Consider the following 19,941-nt stretch of genomic DNA (forward strand, 5'->3'; position numbering starts at 1 on the left):
TACTTGGGAGGCTGAGGCAAGAGAATCGCTTAAGCCCAGGAGTTGGAGGTTGCTGTGGGCTGGGTGATGCCATGGCACTCTACTGAGGGCCATAAAGTGAGACTCTGTCTCTACAAAAAAAAAATAATAATAAATAAATAAATAACGCAGACCTGTTTAGATTTTTTTTTAAACATGAATGTCCTCCTTCATTCCCCTACTCCACCCCAAGTCCTTCTCTTTACACTGAGAAAAGGGTTTGAGGGGTATTCTAGGCATTGTTTCTGTGCATTTGCAAACATACATATGCAACCTCCCCATTTTTTTGCTTAATGGAAATAGGATCTCAGATATGCCTCATTCTTTCCACCCCTGAAATATCCTTGGTCATAGAGTGTCACTCTGTAGAGGAGGAATCAGTCCCAGGAAGTGGAAATGACTTTCCCAGGGTCACACTTGTGTGGCAGATATGGAACTGGAATACCAGTTTCAGAAATAAGCCTTTGTGGAGCCTTCTCTGGTGCTGTAGAAAATAAGGTGAATGAGACCCTAAAGTGCTAATGGCTAGATGTGAAGGGTATTCTACCCCACCAATGCCTCTGTAAACAATATAACTAAAAACACAGTGAGGTGTGTAGGCAACTAGAAAATGATTTTTCATCAATGACTTAGATGAATAAGTCAAATTCTAGTGATAGAAAAGTATCTTTTGTAAGAACTGTACATGAAGCTGGTGGCAAAATGGATAGGCTCAACCCTGGCTCCTGAGGCTAAATAGGGCTGGGTCTCTGGGAAATGTTCTACAGCTGATGACAGATGAGGGAAGTACACCTGCCCAGTAGCGACAGTTTGTAGGAGTCTCAGAGAGGCCCAGCTCCTGTTTGTACACACCATCCACCAAGGCAGCTTCTAAGCAGATGTGGGAATGAGTCCTGCGGGGAGTCGATCCAGCTGTGCCCCCTTTGAGGTTAAGAGGGAGGAATTTCCTTACAATCGGAGTGGGGAGATGAGAAAATACTCCTCCAGGAGGTCTCTGGGAACTCAAGACCCTCGCTGGCCATGTGGACCAGGGTGGCAGCTGTCGAGGACAGGATTCCACATCTGAGAGTCCTACCTGGCAATGCCACCTCCTCGGACCCTACTTCCTCAGCCAGAAAACGAAGGGGTTGAATGTCATCATTTCTAAGGTCTCGCGTGGAGAACCCTGAAAACCGTTTGCCACACCCGCACAATGGGCCTGCCACGGTGCCAGGCGCACGGGAGGCAGGGCTGCGACTCCTGTACGCAGGGGATACCTTTCCCTAGGCGACAGACGTGTGCAGAACTGAGTAACAGCTTCTAGGGAGCAAAGAAAAAGAACTGCCACCACGCGAGACTGCCCTCGGGGGAAGCTGCAGAGCAGGGATTTCCGTTTCGGTCCTGATCGACTCCTCACAGGGAGGACGGTTTCCGGGCACGCTAAGGGCGCTCCGAGACTGTTTGCTCCGCTACCGACTGAGCCCGAACGTGCGTGTGCGGGAAGCAGGGCACACACACGCTGTCCGCTTGGTTCTGAATGGGCCCCGCCGGGTGAGGGCGGGGTGCCATAACGCCGCAGGTCACCTCCGGCGGGGCCTTGTTGTGCGTCCCCAACGCAACTCTGCGCCTACCACCCCAAGGACCCTAGGCGGGCGCGTTCACTGAGCCGGGGCTACGCGTACCCGCGGGGGCGAGGTCAGCCCGCCCACTCCGGCTATTGGCTCTAGAGAACAAAGGGGCCGCCCCGCGGGCTGCTCGGATAGGACCTAGAGGGTCATCTGAGCGGCGCAGCCAATGGAGTGGCTGGGCGGTTCGGGGGAACCGCCAGACCCTCCACCCAATCAGGTGTGGACTCCCGCCCCGCCTGCCCCGGGACTGGCCAGGGCCCCGAGCCCGGTGCCCAAGTCGCCCCCGGGGTGGCAGTTCCCGTTAACCTTAGCCACAAAGTCAAAGGTATTTATTTCCCCGGCCCCCTCTCTCCGAGTCCCTGTGCATTTCGGGCGGGGAGGGGCGGTGCGAGGGATGGCCCAACGCCTGGCCCCGCTCCTCCCACGCTGCCTCCACCCGGCTGGGGCAGGAGCGAAGAGATGGGGCGGGGGCCTCGGTGGCTCTAAGCCTCAAGCTTTCTCCACCCCTACACAGCCTAGGAGAAAGGGACTGGTCGGCGGGGCGGGGGGCGCAGATCAGGGCAGCGAGGTCAGCGGGAGGTCAGTGAGAGCGGGGGAGGACGCAGTGGCGAGCGGAGGGTCGCCCTCGCGCGTCCCCTCCTGGGCTGTGCTGTTGTTCTGAGTTCCCTGCCTGTGCCCACCGTCCCAATAGTACAGCTTATGGGGGACAGGAACTCCAGTGCTCGCTGCATTGTGAAACGTAGTAGGTGCTCAATAAATGTGTATTATAAGAGTGGGGATTAGGTTTGGGGGTTGGAGTGAGAGGAAAGCACCACAGAAGCTGGAAGTAGTTGCGCATCTGGTGTTCCAGGGAAATGGAGACAGCAGCCAGGGTCTCAGTGGGGGCTGGGGGGAGGGTGAGGGGGTGAGGGGCTTCTCTCTCTGTAAAACATATGGATATATATATATATCTATATACACGGGGAGGATGTAGAGATGCGGCCTCCTCTAGGCAAGATGGAGCCTGGAGTGGGGCTTGGTAGTGGGGCTAGAATTGGGTGTGGTCAGAGCCCCAGCGGCTGCAGGCACAGTGGCAGTCCAGGCTCCACTGTTAACTGTTCTTTTGGGAACAGTTATTTCTGTGGTTATTTGTAAAATGAAGAGATTATATGGTATCTGTCTCCTTTCAGCTTTAAGATTACGTGATTCTGCGCTTCTAATCTGTTTTGGACCAAAATTTCATTAAGTGTTCCTTTATAACATTGTTTTATTAATGGTTTATAGTGTGTGGATCCTTCACTGGGTGCTGGGCCTGTGTTAAGATGTGGGTAGTCTTGTGAAGACTGGCAGAATATTGACGATGATGATGATTCGATGTAGATGGTGCTGGGTTGCATGGGTGCATAGGTTAAAAAGGGGCCCCTTACTGAGCATGGTGTATCCCAAAGTACCAAATGCTTCCTGGCCAAAGTGAGCCCTAATCTGGACTGGGAAAGGGAGAGTCAGGCAAGGGTCTTCCAAGACTTATTCACAGGTGTGGGAGAACAGGGAAAGTTCAGGAGCTGGGAGGGTGGGGTCTTTGTGGGGGTACAGTGGGGAGAGGTGATCAAAGGGCAGATTTGAATGGCCCTGCCAAGACATTTTTAATGAGTCTAAAAATATGGGGGAATCACTGAAGTATTTTAAGCATAGTAGTAACATGTCAAAATTTCAGTTTTAGAAAAATTGCTTTGGGTTCTGGGTGGCAAATGGATTGGAGGGGGCAAGGTAAGCCATAAGACTGTCAAAATCAGATGAGAAGTAGTGGGGCCTGAACTTGGGAAGTGGTAGTAGGAGATTTTGAAAGTATTAAAAATGGCCCCAGCTCTGCACCTGAGGCTCAAGCAGCTAAGGCGCCAGCCACATACACCTGAGCTGGCAGGTTCAAATCCAGCCCGGGCCTGCCAAACAACGATGCCAGCTGCAACCAAAAAATAGCTGGGCGTTGTGGCAGGTGCCTATAGTCCCAGCTACTAGGGAGGCAGAGGCAAGAAAATCGCTTAAGTCCAGGAGTTGGAGGTTGCTCTACTGAGGGCAACAGCTTGAGGCTCTGTCCCGGCTCCCCGCCCCTCCCCCCCCCCAATGGCCCTGGTGGGACTTAGTGACCTACTGGTTGTGAGGGTGTTTGCACTAGGTGGTAGGTATAGGTGTGGAGGTTTTGAGAAGCCTGATGAAGATTCACTGTCCCCTACCCCTTGACAGGGATGCCCAGGGCAAAGTGCAGAGCTTGTTGGAGGTAGATTAGTGGATATACCTGTCCCCCGCATTAGTGGATATACTTAGCTGAGACATCCAAAGTTTTTCAGGGCTGGTAGAGGCCTAGAGGGCATAGCACTGTCCAAGTGTGCCAGAGACCTGCTTTGAGGCAGAGAATATAATCACTCTGGGCTTTGCTTTCCTCATTAATTAAGGGGGGAACACTCTTTGATTGCAGCAAGGGGTGTAAAAGTGTTCATGAATTATAGTGTGACACTGTCCAAAGGGTTGTTGGTTTTGTTCCTTGTCTTTAGATCAGGTCATGAGGTTTTCCCAGGTCCTAACAGGCTCCTCAGTATAAATTAGAATTGGGACTGGGGACTGTGAGTGTCAGGTCATATGGCTAATGAGAAGCAATCTCAGTCCCAGTTTGGGGCCTCTGAATGGCTTTGCCCACTGTGGCCCAGTCTTTCTGTGGGACGATGGCCTGTCCTCCTCCTGCTCTGTACTCCCCTCTGTCCCCACTTCTGAGATTGATGATCTAAATATTTGGGAGGCTGAAGTCTGAAGATGATGGAGTGGGAAGGGTGGGGGCAGTGTAGGGGGTGACTGGTGCTGGGGAACTTCAGAAGTTGCAGAGGAGCAGAATGGGTGATAGGCAGGGACTGGAGAGCTATCAGGGGTGTGGGGATGAGATCTCTTGGTAGGAAGGGGATGCCCACCTGGTCTGGTCTGGGACCTCTGGGAGGAACGTCAGAACTGCCCTGCAAAGTGCAGGGCTCTGCACGCAGAGCCTCAACCCTCTTCCACTTGTGAAGCCAAGCAAGTGTGGAGGCAACTGTGAGCTCAGGGGCCTCACCTTTACTGTTAGGAACTCAAGGCCCAGAGTTAAAAGACTTGCCGGGGACAAGGAGCAGCTTAGTACGAATTATAGGTTGTGACATAGGCCTGAAGTGGGGGTCTAGAGTCCTAGAGGAGGGACTGAAAAGGACAACCTTGTAAAGGAATAGGCTTCAGGGGACAGCCCTGCAGGTTCATTGCCTTTCAGGGCTCCTCAAAGCTGGCTGAAAGGCAAAGGGCCTGCTACTACCCTGTGGATGAGAGCCTGGAGGCCAGGCCCTAGAAGAGTCTCATAAGACACTGGGCTTACTACTGGGCACAGCCTTGTTGTTTTTCTAAAGATTTCCATCCTACTTTGCCCTCTCTTCAGCCAGCTGCAGCCCCTGCTGACCGGTGCCACCTCTCCTGCAGCATAAGTGATCTGATGGCTCCCAGCTTGCCGTAGATGGGTTGCTTCCATTTCCACCCTCCTGAGTTCTTTTACCTGGGCAAATGGGCCCAGTGGGTTGGCCATGAATGTGCAAGGACACTTGTGTCACTAATGGACTGGCATTTCAGTTTTCATGAATGCTGTGTAGTGATTTCTGTTGATATGGATTATAGTGGCACATGTGTGTCCGTAGATCTGTAGGTATGTCTGTAGGTTTTATTTTATTTTTTTGAGACAGAGTCTCAAGCTGTCACCCTGGGTAGAGTGTCGTGGCATCACAGCTCACAGCAACCTCAAACTCTTGGGCTTAAGTGATTCTCTTGCCTTAGCCTCTCAAGTAGCTGGGACTACAGGCACCCACCACAACACCTGGCTATTTTTTGGTTGCAGTTGATATTGTTGCTTAGCAGACCCTAGCCGGGTTCAAACCCGCCACCCTAGGTGAATGTGGCCGGTGCCCTTGCCGACTGAGCTACGGGCGCCACACCTGTCTGTAGGTTTCCTCTGTATTTGCAGATACTATTTTGTAGCTGTTCTCATGTGTATGAATATCTCTGTATTTTCATATCTTCAAACTTTTGTTTCCTTAGCTATGTTTAGATATGATTGCCTCTGGGTGTGTTTGTGTGTGCATTTGGTGTTGATGTCAGTTTCTCATATGCCCATAAGCATATATTTAAAATTAAAACACCAGCTATTAACTGAAATTGTTTTTCAGGGAGAGAACAATGCTTCCTGGCTTGTCCTCAGGTATTTGTTGTTAGTGACAAAGTCTGGGGCCAGAGGAGCCTCTTCCTGGGAGTCCTCCATTGCTTGTTTCATTCATTCATTATGTACTGAGTACCTTCTGCATCTCAGGGACTGGCAGGGCAAGGGAGCAAGTCCCCACTCCCTGGGGTTCACATGAGGAAGTTGTGCAGTGAGGACACACAGTCTCCTGTGAGGAGAGGACCAGGCTGCTTTGGGGACTAGGTAGACCTGGAAGGGAGAAGCAACTGTGGGTTGGAAAGGATAGCGCTGACAGAAAGGGGCAGGCTGTTCAGGCAGTGGCCTGGGGTCTAGGGGGCCAGCTCCTGCCAGAGTCTCCGGTGACTGCAAGGGGCTATTGGTACAGCTAGTCAGTGTCCAGCAAGTGAGGACCTGGTGGGGCCTCATGGCTGAGAAGGGCCTGGTGCAGGGCCTTTGACCTGGTTTGGGGAGCTGCCTCCCACCCAACCCAAAGCCTCAGCTCCTGGTGGAAGGTACGTGGTAATCCCTGCCACTGGTCCCTGCTTTGACCTCTGGCACAAAGGATTCATGAGGTGCTAACTACTTCTGACCTCCCTACCTGGGTCCATGTCTAAAGAGAACTGTACCAGACTGGTGAGAGGCTCACCCATCAGTGGTCTGAGATTGGGAGACCTGGACAGGTCTGCTCCCTGGACTGTGGCCTATTCCCTGCCCCAGCTTCTGTCTGCCTGCCCCACCCCCAAGTCTCTGCTTCAACCAAAGCTCCTTTGTTACCTCCCCTGCCCGAGGCCTCAGCACCTGCCGCAGGGCACAGTCTGCTCTTTGTGTGGTCCCCCTGTTGTCATGGTAGCTGGGCCTGGTTGAGGCCTTACCCTTTGGGGGGGTAGGGGTGGTAGGGGCTCACCCTGAACTGCAGCCTGACCCTGTGGGAGTTCTGGTGGGGAGGCCCAGCCCAGAGCCAGGCAGCGGGAATGGGGAGGTGGCCTTGTCTTGAGACTCATCACCTTTGTGTATCTTGCGGGCCACATGACTGCTGGGCAGGGTCCTGGTGGGGTGTGGTGAAGCTGTCCCTTAGTTGCCTGTCCTCTGGCCTAGGCATTTTGCTGGGGCCCAAGGGCCTAGTTCCTGAGCATCTCCAGTCAGCTGAGTGCTATGGCAGGAGGTTAGTACTTTTCCAGGTTTAGTCTGCAAGGCACTTGCTATGCTGTTTTCAGACACATCCCACCTGAGCATACAGGTGGACATGGGTCCCCCAAGACATGGCCTCCCTCCTCCCATTCCTGCCCTCTGTGTCTTGCCCCTCACTGTTTACTTTTCCCCCTTAGGTCCATGAGAGTACTTTTTGTTTCCACTTCGGTTCTTACCTAAGGTACAAGACTGGTTTTCCTGGAGCTGGGACAGGTAGTGAGCCCAAGGGAGGAGCTCTTCTGGGGAGGTCGGGAAGAATTGAAGCCCTTCTGGCACCTGAAATGACTTTGAGGTCCTACCACCTCTTGGAAGACAAGGTGGATAAAGTAGGACTATCTTAGATTTGGCGTAGGGGCCTCTAGTTGTGTGTTGTAGGCCAAAGCCCACCCCTCTGGCCTTGCCCTGAATTTCTGACCCCTTCATTCTGTGTTTCCCCCCACTGTGGGGGCTTCTCTGTCCACTAGTCCCTCTGAGCCTCTTTAGGTGGACATGAAGTCCAGTTGATGAGAGGGTTTTCCAAGGTGTGGGGTGCAGAAGCTCACATGAGATGGCCTGCAGGGGAGAGGGCAGTGCATGGGGGAATAGCACCTATCATCAGGGAACCCTGCTGGCTGGGCCTGGCCCCTCCTCCTCAGCTGTGCACCACCAGCAGGTTTTCATGTTTAGAAACTGCAGTCAGAGTGCTTAACAGAATACCCCTGTTAGGAAATAGAATTAAAAACAAAATCTCTGGGCTTAATGGTGTGGCTTGTAATTCCAGCTACTTTGGAGGCTGAGGTGGGAGTATTGATTGGGCCCAGGGGTTCAAGGCCAATCTGTGCAACATAGCAAGATTCATCTATGGAAAAAAAAAGTGTTAAAACAAAGTCCCTTGCTAGCCCAAGAAGGTGGGGGCAGGAGGAGGGCAGCAGGCAGCAGGCCCAGGTGCCTAAATACCATGAGCACAGACAAAGGAGATCTCACCCTGTGTGTGGCCAGCCAGGGGCTACTTTGTTACAGACATGCTCCCAAGATGACTAGCTCTTAAGTAAGAGGACCGGACAACGCCATCTGTCACATGTAGCTCATCCTCAATTCACCTGATAGTTGGAGTGACTGTCTGTGTTAGCTAATTGTCTCTATCCAAAGAAAAAATAAACTTATATTTTTATGACAGGAAGTAGGTTTGCAACTTGGAGCCAGGCACCTGTAGAAGGTGAGCTCCCACCCTCCATGGAGACCAGGAGGTGGAGGTCAGGGCACTTTCTCTGCGTTTACATTTTAAATAAATGGCTGCCCCATCTTTGAGAAAAACAGTCCTACGTGGTCAAAGACTGATTTAGCTCTTAAAAAGATTTATATCTCAAAAAGACAGAAGAACTTAGAAGTTTCTAAAGAAAATGCCCTGGAAATAAAGTGGGTATGTTTCTTTTCCTCTTTCTACTAAGGCAAGGACTTTTTTTCTTATGTTTGAGATTCATATTTATACCCCACTCTCTTGTGAGGGTACAGATTCCCAGTCTGGGTACCTGCCCTCAGAGTGGACTATGGATGGGGACATGGGAGAGAGGAGGAGGAAGGCCAGGTCCTGGTGGAGTGGGTGTTGAGGGGGGTGAGTGCAGGTGTGGAAGGCAGGTTCAGGGAAGGAAGGGCTGACTGGTGCTGGAGAAGCCCCTCTCCCTCGAGCCAGCAGTAAAGATAGCTGTAGTGTCCAGCTGTCTGTGGGGCAGCATGCCTTACCTCCTTGCTCTGCTAAAGGGGTAAACCCAGACTGGTAAGACCAGATCCCTATCCTTAGAAGAGACAGTGTCCACCAGCAGGGTGAGTTAAATAGGACTTTAGGCAGTGGCAGCCCCAAGCCTGGCAGGGTGCAGGTGTATGCCCCGTGTGTTTGTTGGATGCTTTTTCTCTCTGTCAGCACTGTTCCAGGCACTGGGGATTTGGTGGCAGACACAAAGAGTTCTTGTCCTTGTGATGGTAGCAAACAGACAAGTAGACATCACAAAGGCAAAGGTGTTGAGGGGAAATGTGAGGGGGAGTTAGGCTTATGACTAAGAAGGTGACATTTAAGCAGGGAGGTGGCATAAGCAGGTGGAGACCTAGGGACAAAGGGAACAGGCAGGGCAGAGACCCAGGGTGTCCCAGCAGCAGCATGGTCTTTTCCCTGCCAGGTGTGGAGTAGACCAGTCAGGGGATGCTCAGGAGACTTTGGCATCAGAAACAAAAGATGAGTCCCAGGTCTGTGAACCAGGGCTGGTTTAACTGGCGCCCTGGTTGACTCTGTGTGTTTTTGTGGGAGAGGGGTGGCTGTGAGGTTCCCTGGAAGGCTTTGAACATGAAGGGAACTCTCAAAGAGTGGCTCTGCCTCCCAGGTGTCTTCCTGACCACAGCTGGTCCCAGGTGATCTCTGCGGTTATTGGAGGCTCCTGAGTTCTTAGGTGTGGTGTCCTGTAGACACCATGCCACAGGTGTGGAGTTGGAAGACCTGAGTTTTTTTTTTTTTTTTTGTAGAGACAGAGTCTCACTGTACAGCCCTCAGGTAGAGTGCCGTGGCGTCACACGGCTCACAGCAACCTCTAACTCTTGGGCTTACGCGATTCTCTTGCCTCAGCCTCCTGAGCAGCTGGGACTACAGGCGCGCGCCACAACGCCCAGCTATTTTTCTGTTGCAGTTTGGCCGGGGCTGGGTGCGAACCCGCCACCCTCGGCATATGGGGCCAGCGCCCTACTCACTGAGCCACAGGCGCCGCCTGGAAGACCTGAGTTTTTGTCCAGCTTTGCCAATCAGCCACCTCCTTGACTCTGGGCATGTCAGGGATCTCTACAGCCTCAGTTTCCCCTTAGTAAAATGAGAATTCTGTCTACCTGCTCAGTAGGTATGTGTGCAATTAAAAAAGCCCCACATAGGGTGGCGCCTGTGGCTCAGTGAGTAGGGTGCCAGCCCCATATACCGACGGTGGCAGGTTCAAACCTGGCCCGGGCCAAACTGCTGCAACAACAACAAAAATAACCAGGCGTTATGGCAGGTGCCATGTAGTCCCAGTTACTTGGGAGGCTGAGACAAGAGAATCGCCTAAGCCCAGGAGTTGGAGGTTGCTGTGAGTTGTGTGATACCATGGCACTCTACTGAGGGAGATAAAGTGAGACTCTGTCTCTACAAAAAAAAAAAAAAAAAAAAAAGCCCCACATATTTCAAATGAGTCTGTGGCTAGCAAAGTTCTATGAAGAAGACAGTGCTCCATGGGATGGGAAGCAGACGGGAAATTTCAGTTATTCTTGTTCCACAGGCCATTTTTTTTTTCTTCCCATCTCACCCACAGATGGCAGGGCAAGGACCTGGCCAACACTGATGCTGGGGAGGCCTCTAGGGATGGAGAGCTGCCTGGCCAGTGACAGCTCAGGTAAGAGGGAAGCTGGAGCAGGTGGGGACAAGCTAGGGTGCCTTCTCTTTGGTCCCCATGTCGCCCTCAGCATGGTATATCCAATATTCGTAGAATTTCAGGGTATCCAGGACGTGGAAGGTCATGTCAAAGAATGGGACAAAGAGAAAAGCCACAAGAGCTCAAAAGACAATAGAGCCCAGCTGGTTAACTTGCCAGGTGAGGGAACACACACACACCATCACACACTTTGTAGGAATTGAGATGGTTTTTAAGAATAGAATGGGGTTCATGATGGTTATGCTAATCAAGCTTGGAAAACTAGCACTCTGGGTAGAACAGTTCATTAAAATAAGCCCTGTGGTTCATCCATCAGGGCAATGTCTTCAGTTTGGTCCATTAAAGCTTCCTGGAGTCATGCAAAGTTCAGGGTCTTTATCAGCTAAGCTGCTTAGAACCAGTTGTGATGAAATACGTGCTGTAAGTGGAAAATTTCCTGTACAGTCATATGTTCTAGGCCCAGGGTGGAGCAGCCCCTGGTGTCTATGAGTAGCCCTCCAAAGCCTTGGTGGCTGTGTGGCTGGGGCTGCAGACAGGCTCTGGACCTCTCAGATGGGGTTGTGTCTGAGAGCAGCCCCTCAGCAGAGAGTGAGTCAGGTTTCTTTACCTCTCTCTCTCTTCCCAGGGAGTGCCACATAGGCCCTTGCCTCTGGGGGAAAGCTACCCACTGTCGGAGGAATCATTCAGTAGACCTACCACTGAGATAAAAACCAGGCAAAGAAACGGATGTGGGTGTGGCAAGCACACTGTCCTGGGGCTGGGTCCTGACTCTCGGACCCTCCAGGGTGCTTGGCCACCGTGCTGGCCCCTCCTCCCTTGAGGAGTTGGGTGGGTGGGCAGGAGTGCTCTAGCTTCCAGTGGTGTGGACATTACAGCACGAGTGGAACGTAGAGGGGCCATGGCCAGTGTCTGAGCAGAAGGATCCCTTTCCCCAGATAAACTCACAAGTGGATGCTAATTAGCAGTGAGGTGGCTCTGGTGGATTTGAGACATGGAGTCCACTAGGGCCCTTTTTCCTTCCTCTTTATAGCCTCTGAGGCAACCCTGTGATTTTAGGGAAGAGCTGGAAAAGTACTGGCTTAGATCCTGAGGATACAAAGGCATGTGGAGGAGTGGGCTGGCCCCTTTCGTGACTTAGGGAATAACTCATTCTGGATGGCCAAATTTTTCAGATAACTGACAGCTTACCTCTTTTAAGGACCTTATAATATTTATTTATTTTGTGTTCTCATTGTGACAAAATATATGAAACTTGAAATGTACTGTTTTGAATATTTTAAGTATATAATCCAGCATACTAAGTACATTCACAATGTTGTGATTCTATCAGTTTCCAGAACTTTTTCATAACCCTGGAAACACTGTACACATTAAGCAATGATCCCCATTTTACACTTGTTTATTTTATCTGCACCATTTATAATCTAAAACATCATCCTTTCATGTTGACAGAGGAGTAGAAGTGCCATATTTCTGGACTACATTCAAGGCCAGGCCTGTTTTCCTTTGTGTAGATACCTGGGCCCTAGGGAATGTGGCCAGGGACACCTGAAGTCCCTACACTCATCAAGGGATGAGTGCTGGGCTTCACCCCCTTCCCAGTCTGGTCATTTGTATTTGCCTGGCGCCCTTCAGCAGGTGGATGTGACAGAACACTGTCCTGGCAGCCTGTGGCTTTCTGGCCCAGGGGCATCTTTCTGCTAGAGAGGGCAACTTCCCTAGCCATCAGCTACTTGATGGACTGTTTGGTCACCACCATCCTCAGGTTGGCATGAAGCATTGTAGGTCATTTACAAGAGATCATTTTTCAACTTGCTTTTTGTTTTCTCTTAAAATGTTTTGGAAATCTTTTAATATCTGCATATATATAATTATTTTCCATACTTTTTAATTGCATAATATTTCATATTATGAAGAGAGTGATAATTTTTTAACTATTATTCAGTATATGGGTAATTAGGTTGTTTTCCATTATTTGCTAAGTATAAACAGCACTTCAGTGACTATTCTTGGATGTTGCTCTTTACACTTGTATGTAAGTATTAGGTAAACACCTAGAGGGGAATTGCTGGCTGGAAGGGGCAGAAGGCTGTACACATTTATAGTTTTAATAAACAGTGTCAAAATCATCCTCCAGAAAGTCTGGCCCACTTATGTCCCCAGGATACTCATGTATACTTGTTCTGCATAGTTTCTGGGTGCATTGTGGAATAGGGATGTCATCCATCTTTTCCACTTTTGCTGGTATGATGGGTATAAAAGATGCTACACTATTATTTTGCATTTTGTTCATGATTAATGAGGTTAAGCCTCTTTTTATCATACTTACAGGAATCCTTAATACAAGGTGGCCATAATATTTTAAATTGCACGTGAACTTTATGTATATTCCATATTCCTTCTTTTCTCCTTCCCTCCAGAAATGATGTTGAATTTTATCATGACTTTTTTTTTTTAATTAAATCATAGCTTACATAGTGTACATTAATGCGATCATGGGGCACCATACACTGGTTTTACATACTATTTGACATATTTTCATCACACTGGTTAACATAGCCTTCCTGGCATTTTCTTAGTTTTTGAACTAAGTCTTAGTTAGACATTTATATTCTACATTTACTAAGTTTCACATGTACCCTTGTAAGATGCACTGTAGGTGTAATTCTACCAATCACCCTCCCTCCACCCATCCTCCCCCGTCTCCCATATTCTTAGGTTATTATCATGACTTTTTTATACCTACTGAGATAGTATGAGGTTTTTCACTTTTATTTTTATTTATTTATTTATTTATTTGTGGTTTTTGGCCAGGGCTGGGTTTGAACCTGCCACCTCCGGCATATGGGACCGGCGCCCTACTCCTTGAGCCACAGGTGCCGCCCGGTTTTTCACTTTTAATAAGGCAATGTTATGAATTATATTGGGCTGTCTTTGCTTTCCAGGGGAAAATCTCAGCAAGTTCATGACGTGTTATTATTTTAATACCATTGAATTTGCGTTGCTCATGTTTGTTTATGTTCAAAGAATGATAAATCTGTAATTTCCTGTCCACTTCTATTCTTGCCTTTTTTGATACTGGAATGGTGATGGCGGTACAGGCTTCTTTCCTCCCTGCCCCCTTTCCTCCCACTCACTGTAATGGCTTGTTGGAGCTGGGATCACCCTTCCACTTAGGTTTTAGTGGCACTTGTTTATATAGTTGTATGACCTATTACCCATTTTTGAGGTAGAATTTTGGTTTTCTTCTCAGTCCTTTCTAATTGATTATGTTAGGTTTTCTACTTACTCTTGGGTCAGTTTTATGTTTTCTCTCTATAAAAAAATCATATTTTTATATAGAGTTTCAGATTTATTGACATAAAGCCTATATTTTAATTTTAGGTATTTTAGGATTTTCAGAATCCTTTAGCATCTATATGTCCATTTATCTGTTATCTGTTTTTGTTTATTAATACCTTCTACTTCCTTTGGGTTTACTTTGTTGTCTTTGTGAACTTCTTTTGAAATACTAACACACATACATAAAGATGCACAGATCACAAGCTCTATAAATTCATGTAAGATGAACACACATCAACAGAGAACACAGCCAGAAGAACCTATTTTGCCTTCCATCCACTGAGCCTGCTGAGTCATGGGTTATTTTGCCAACTTCTGATCTTCATGTAAACTGAATATATAGTATGTATTCTTTTTTTTTGGTAGAGACAGAGTCTCACTTTATGGCCCTCGGTAGAGTGCCATGGCCTCACACAGCTCACAGTAACCTCCAACTCCTGGGCTTCAGCGATTCTCTTGCCTCAGCCTCCCAAGTAGCTGGGACTACAGGCACCCGCCACAACGCCCAGCTATTTTTTGGTTGCAGTTTGGCCGGGGCCGGGTTTGAACCCACCACCCTTGGTATATGGGGCCGGCGCCCTACCGACTGAGCCACAGGCGCCGCCCCATAGTATGTATTCTTATGTGTCTATAGCAGGTGTTTTCCAGTATAGCTTCTTATGTCCATGAGCTAGGAAAACAAAGTGCCTCTTAGACGTTGAGCACTGTGCAGCTTAGGAGCAGTGTGTGTGTGACTCTCTCAATAAAGTAGATTAGATTTAATACAAAGGCCAGAAAACACCTATTTTCGGTGCAGAGGCCTTTTTGGTCTCTTTTCTTGTTCTTGGGTTTGCTGAAGAAAAGTGAGTGAGGCTGCCTGACAATCCAGGTCCCAGCGGTAAAGTGTTCAGGCACATGGCTATTGCCTTGCAGCGGGGGCTCAGCCACTGCAGAGGCTGCTACAGTGACCTGGAGTTTCATTCACTTGCCACTGAGAGACTAGGCATGCCCTTGCTTAGAAAGCTTCCGGCACATTGATCCTAGGAGGAAAAGAATAGTATGTTTTGAAACATGGCCATTTTCTCTTTGCTCTCTTAGTCAGAAGTGGTTTCTGGAGTGGTTTCTGCCGCCATCGCTGCCTCTCCCAGGCCTGGGAGAGAAGGCAGGCCAGGCCATGCTTGTTGGACCCCATGTCCCTGGTGCCCAAATGATGCATTAATCTACCCATTCTTGTTTTCCTTCCTTCTTCCTCCGCTCCTCAACCTGTCCTTGTATTATTGTCCTTTCTGCTTCCCACTCTTTACTCTTGCTCCGTTTCTCTTTTCTTCTGTTTTAATATCTTTCCCGTTGGGGTTCTCAACATATTTTTAGCTCTTCTCTGCCTTCCACCCCGCTTCCCTCCCTCCCTTCCTTGTCCCCATCCACCCAGCAGAACAGCAAGTGACCTCTCCCCACCCTCTCTCCTGTTTGCCTCTGGCAGGAGATGGGCTGGTGATGAAGATCAAGCAAGAGAAACCGGAGTGGCTGCTGCAGACGCTGGCGCCGCAGGCTGTGCTTTCCAAGAAAGATAAGGAGAACATTTTCCAGCAGCATGGGGCCCTCCCACAATGCCAGACCATGGGAAGGCCTCGAGCCCTGGGGGGACAAGAGGAGGCTGGAGGTGCCCGGTGGACCCCTTCCACAGAGCAGGATGGGGGGCTGGCAGGCCGGGCTCCCGGGGCAGCTCCCGCCCCCCTGAGCCCCGCGCTTTCTGTCAGTGAGGGTCACTTTGTGTGCCTGGACTGCGGGAAGCGGTTCAGCTGGTGGTCATCCCTGAAGATCCACCAGCGCACTCACACCGGGGAGAAGCCGTACCTCTGCGGCAAGTGCGGCAAGAGCTTCAGCCAGAAGCCCAATCTGGCGCGCCACCAGCGGCACCACACGGGCGAGCGGCCCTTCTGCTGCCCTGAGTGCGCGAGACGCTTCAGCCAGAAGCAGCATCTGCTCAAGCACCAGAAGACCCACTCCCGGCCCGCCACCCACTCGTGCCCCGAGTGCGAGCGCTGCTTCCGCCACCAGGTGGGCCTCCGCATCCACCAGCGTGCGCACGCTCGGGACCGCCTGGGGGCCCGCGCAGGCCTGCACGAGCTGCTCCGGGACGCAGCGGCGCGCCGGGTCTGTCACCTACGGTCAGTGCCGCCACCGCCACCGCCGCGGGGGCGCCCCGAGTGGGCCTGGCTGGGGCTCTGCCAAGGCTGGTGGGGCCAGCCAGACGCCCGGACTGCAGAGCCCAGCCCCTCCGGGCCGGGCGAACAGCGTCAGTTCATCTGCAACGAGTGCGGCAAGAGCTTCACCTGGTGGTCGTCGCTGAATATCCACCAGCGCATCCACACTGGCGAGCGGCCCTACGTGTGCCCCGAGTGCGGCCGCCGCTTCAGCCAGAAGCCCAACCTCACGCGGCACCTGCGCAACCACACGGGCGAGCGCCCGCACCCGTGCCAGCACTGCGGCCGCGGCTTCCGCCAGAAGCAGCACCTGCTCAAGCACCTGCGCACGCACCTGCCGGCCGCGCCCACCGCGCCCTGTTCCCGCTGCGGGAAGAGCTGCCCCAGCCGCGCGGCACTGCGAGCCCACCAGCGCACGCATGCCGCTGCCGAGCTGCTGCACCCCGAGCCCTCGGCCCCAGACAGGGAGCTGGGTCCCGACCCACAGTCTGGGCGGTCCCCAGGCTCAGCTGCTCGGCCGCGCAGCCCCCAGCGGCCCGGAGGAGCCAGCGACGTGCTGTGGGGTCGGGGGCGCACGGGCCTGGCGGGAGCTGGGGAGCCACGTCAGTTCATCTGCAACGAGTGCGGGAAGAGCTTCTCGTGGTGGTCGGCGCTCACCATCCACCAGCGCATCCACACGGGCGAGCGGCCCTACGTGTGCCCCGAGTGCGGCCGCCGCTTCAGCCAGAAGCCCAACCTCACGCGGCACCGGCGCAACCACACCGGCGAGCGGCCATACCTGTGTGCAGCCTGTGGCCGTGGCTTCCGCCAGAAGCAACACCTGCTCAAGCACCAGCGCGTGCATCGCGGAGCCCTGGCACCCAGCCCCAAGGAGGAGGCGCTCTAGTGGACTGGGGTTGAGCAGACCTGTGGTGGAGGCAGGGGGAGGTTTGCGTGTGAGCGCCTGGGGAATAGGGGCGGCCGGAGTGCAGGTTCTTAGAACCCCCTGCGGTAAAACCGAGAACAAAGCTCCAGAAGCATCCCGAAGGATGCTGGGTAAAGGTCCTAGGGTGTGTGGAGGGAGGAGGTAAGAGCGACGTTCCTCACCCCAGAACCTGAAGGTGTCGGTGATGAGCTGGGGGCCGTCTGCTTACCTTTTCAGCGGTTAGAACCCAGGCCTCAAGCCTGGAGTCGGGGGAGAGGCAACTGGTGTGAAGTTGCCCAGGTCTGCACTGGTCAGCCATAACACCAGGCTGTCACACTTAGGCTGCAGAATGGCCAGGAAGCCACCCCTGTGGGAGAATCCCAGCAGACTCATTGACACCAAGGATGGGAGCCAGAGGCTGTGGCTAGGGAAGGGCAAGCATATCCCCAGCACCAAGGCCAGTCAGCACTTAGTGGCCATTCAGTATTTCTGGAGTGGTTGGATGTTCTCCGGCCTGAGTGCCCTGTTGCCCAGGGTGCTGGGTATGGCAGGATGACCCTAGAAATGGTGTGTATGTGATGGGCAGGGGTGGGATGGGCTTAGCTGAGGTTTGGTTGCTTGGGAGCTGGGCCGCAGAGCCTGATGTGCTGCTCCTACTGTGGTTCCAGGCGTGCCCAGAGTGGCTTGGTTGACTTTATGGACTTGGATCCTTTCAATCTCCATGTTGCAGAAGAGAAAATGAAGGATGAGATATTCTGTGTGGTCTCATTGTCCTCTCTAAGCCAACCATTGCTAAGGCAAAGGTGTGTGTGTGCTGAGGAATCTATTTACCCGGAGCCCACTGCAGGGAGCTTTTTGCCATGAACACAGCTTCTCCCCATCCCTAGTTCTTGCCTGGGGTGGAGGGCAGTTTTCTCTCCTCTCCTTTCCAAGTTAGTTTTATGTGTCCTCTCACATACTGTCCTCTGCCAGTATGTCCTGCCCCCAAGAGGTTACCCCTCATGCCCATCCAAAGAAGGGTTGGTTGAGGCCCTGGTCCTGCAGGAGAACCCAGGGTTGCAGCCCAGGCTGTATTGTCCCAGAGTGGGGAGAAGTGGCAGAGGGAAAAGGTGGGTATTGGGGTGCCAGGGTTGGATAGCTGGGAGGTGAGAGGAAGAAAGGGGGGGAACTGTATCTGTCTACCCTCCCCATCCCCGGGGGGTCAGATCCTTTGCTGAACATGAGAAATGCCACCTTCTCTAGGAGCTGCTGCAGTTTAGTCTGGCTTCTGATCACTCTTCTCTTCAGATCTTGTTTAATCCTTCCTATCTGGGAAGCTCTAGTTGTAGCATCACACAAAGACATGAAGGTGCTAGGGAGGACAAGGAGGACCATCCCAACAGTTCACCTGATGGGTAGCACAGTGCCTCAGAGGGTTAGCACTAATTCCTGGTCCAGTTCTTGGACCACAAGCCTTGTGGTGTGACATCTCGCACTGGGCAATGTGTGCTGGAGTCATTGCACTCACTGGGGCACTCAACTCTTAGGATCAGCAGGAAACCAAACCAGAAGGGTTTTCCTGGGCACTATCTCTGCCCACAGCACCCCTGTGCTCTGATCTCTGGTGCCTGCCCCTGTCCTGGGGCTCCTCCCCCAGCCTGCCCGCCCTGCATCTCATCAGAACCTACTTTAACCATGGGGGAGGCTTAGGAGTCATTTGCTTCTTCCTTTTGTCACTTAGCAAATCCTGAAATCAACTTGAGCAAGCCCACCCGCCCTACAAGGACATTCCTGAGTACCATACTTCATTCCTGGGTTAGCCACTGCCTGCATGGTCCTGCGGAAACGCTGGTTGTTTAGAATCAGGTGGTTGAGCAGGTAGTGCAGGCAGACACTGAAGAGCCAGCCCTGCAGTAGTGTCTTTTTTATTTTTTATTTTTTTTGCAGTTTTTGGCTTGGGCTCGGTTTGAACCTGCCACCTCCAGCATATGGGGCCGTTGCCCCACTCCTTTGAGCCACAGGCGCCGCTCAGTTTCTTTATGATAGAATGTGTTCTCTTCCTTATGTGGCCTGTGTTTAATGATAAAATCAATCTGACAGCTGTGTTGGTAGGACTTGGGGTTAAGGAGACCTAATTGCATTTTTTTTCCCTGTGCAAATCTGTGAGAATGCCTGTTAACTGACTCCAGGTGATTGGGCCTCCCACAAATGGGTGCTTTGGGTCACAAGGCAGATGGGGTCAAATTCCTGAGAGTGAAGAATTACTGAGGTATATGCTCCATTGACTAGGTCAGGGGACTCCACGTCACTGGTTCACTAAATGAGCCTACTGTGTGCTAGACTTTTGGGGTGCTTTGACTAAGACACAGTCCCTGTTATTTAGGAGCTTTAAGGACCTTCATGGAAAATCGTTTTGATAACACATGGCTTGGAACCATCTGTATGGTCAACTCTTAAACAAATTGGGAACAATTTTTTCTTTTTTTTGTAGAGACAGAGTCTCACTTTATGGCCCTCTGTAGAGTGCTGTGGCCACACAGCTCACAGCAACCTCCAACTCCAGAGCTTAAGCGATTCTCTTGCCTCAGCCTCCCGAGCAGCTGGGACTACAGGCGCCCGCCACAACGCCCGGCTATTTTTTTGTTGCAGTTTGGCCGGGGCTGGGTTTGAACCCACCACCCTCGGCATATGGGGCCGGCGCCCTACTCACTGAGCCACAGGCACCACCCCTGGGAACAATTTGTTTAAGAGTCTCTTGACAAGGCTTTCTTTTTCTTTTCTTTCTTCTTTTTTTTTTTTTTTTTTTCTGTTGCAGTTTTTGGCCAGGACTGGGTTTGAACCTGCTACCTCCAGTATATGGGGCCCTACTCCTTGAGTCACAGGCGCCGCCCATTAACAAGGCTTTCTTATTTGTGATCCCATTTAATCTCACCATGAGTCAGTGATTTAGGCAGGGCAGTGACACACAGGGAGGGGGGCTGAGACAGTGTGACTTGTCCACTAGGTCATATTACAAATTGAAAGCAGGTCCCAGGCCTCCTGTTAGTCCAGCTGCTTCTATTGTCACAATCACAGGTTTCTCCAAGGT

General features: G+C 51.5%; 1 protein-coding gene across 3 annotated transcripts; it reads left to right on the forward strand.

The window, feature by feature from the left end:
• Nucleotides 1-1,866: 1,866 nt before the first annotated feature.
• ZNF775 (zinc finger protein 775) lies at nt 1,867-19,261 on the forward strand. 3 transcript variants are annotated; one of them, XM_053609182.1, is made up of 3 exons: nt 1,867-1,950; nt 10,326-10,406; nt 15,247-19,261. In XM_053609182.1, the coding sequence occupies exons 2-3, from the start codon at nt 10,355-10,357 to the stop codon at nt 16,854-16,856; spliced, it is 1,662 nt and encodes a 553-aa protein (XP_053465157.1). In that variant the 5' UTR covers nt 1,867-1,950; nt 10,326-10,354; the 3' UTR covers nt 16,857-19,261. The 3 variants fall into 3 exon arrangements, with proteins under 3 accessions (XP_053465157.1, XP_053465158.1, XP_053465159.1); XM_053609183.1 differs by lacking the exon at nt 1,867-1,950 and adding an exon at nt 3,292-6,350; XM_053609184.1 differs by lacking the exon at nt 1,867-1,950 and adding an exon at nt 9,194-9,243.
• Nucleotides 19,262-19,941: the final 680 nt, after the last annotated feature.

The sequence above is a fragment of the Nycticebus coucang genome, chromosome 11 (genome assembly GCF_027406575.1).
Source record: "Nycticebus coucang isolate mNycCou1 chromosome 11, mNycCou1.pri, whole genome shotgun sequence".
In the NCBI taxonomy this organism is placed as follows: domain Eukaryota; kingdom Metazoa; phylum Chordata; class Mammalia; order Primates; family Lorisidae; genus Nycticebus; species Nycticebus coucang.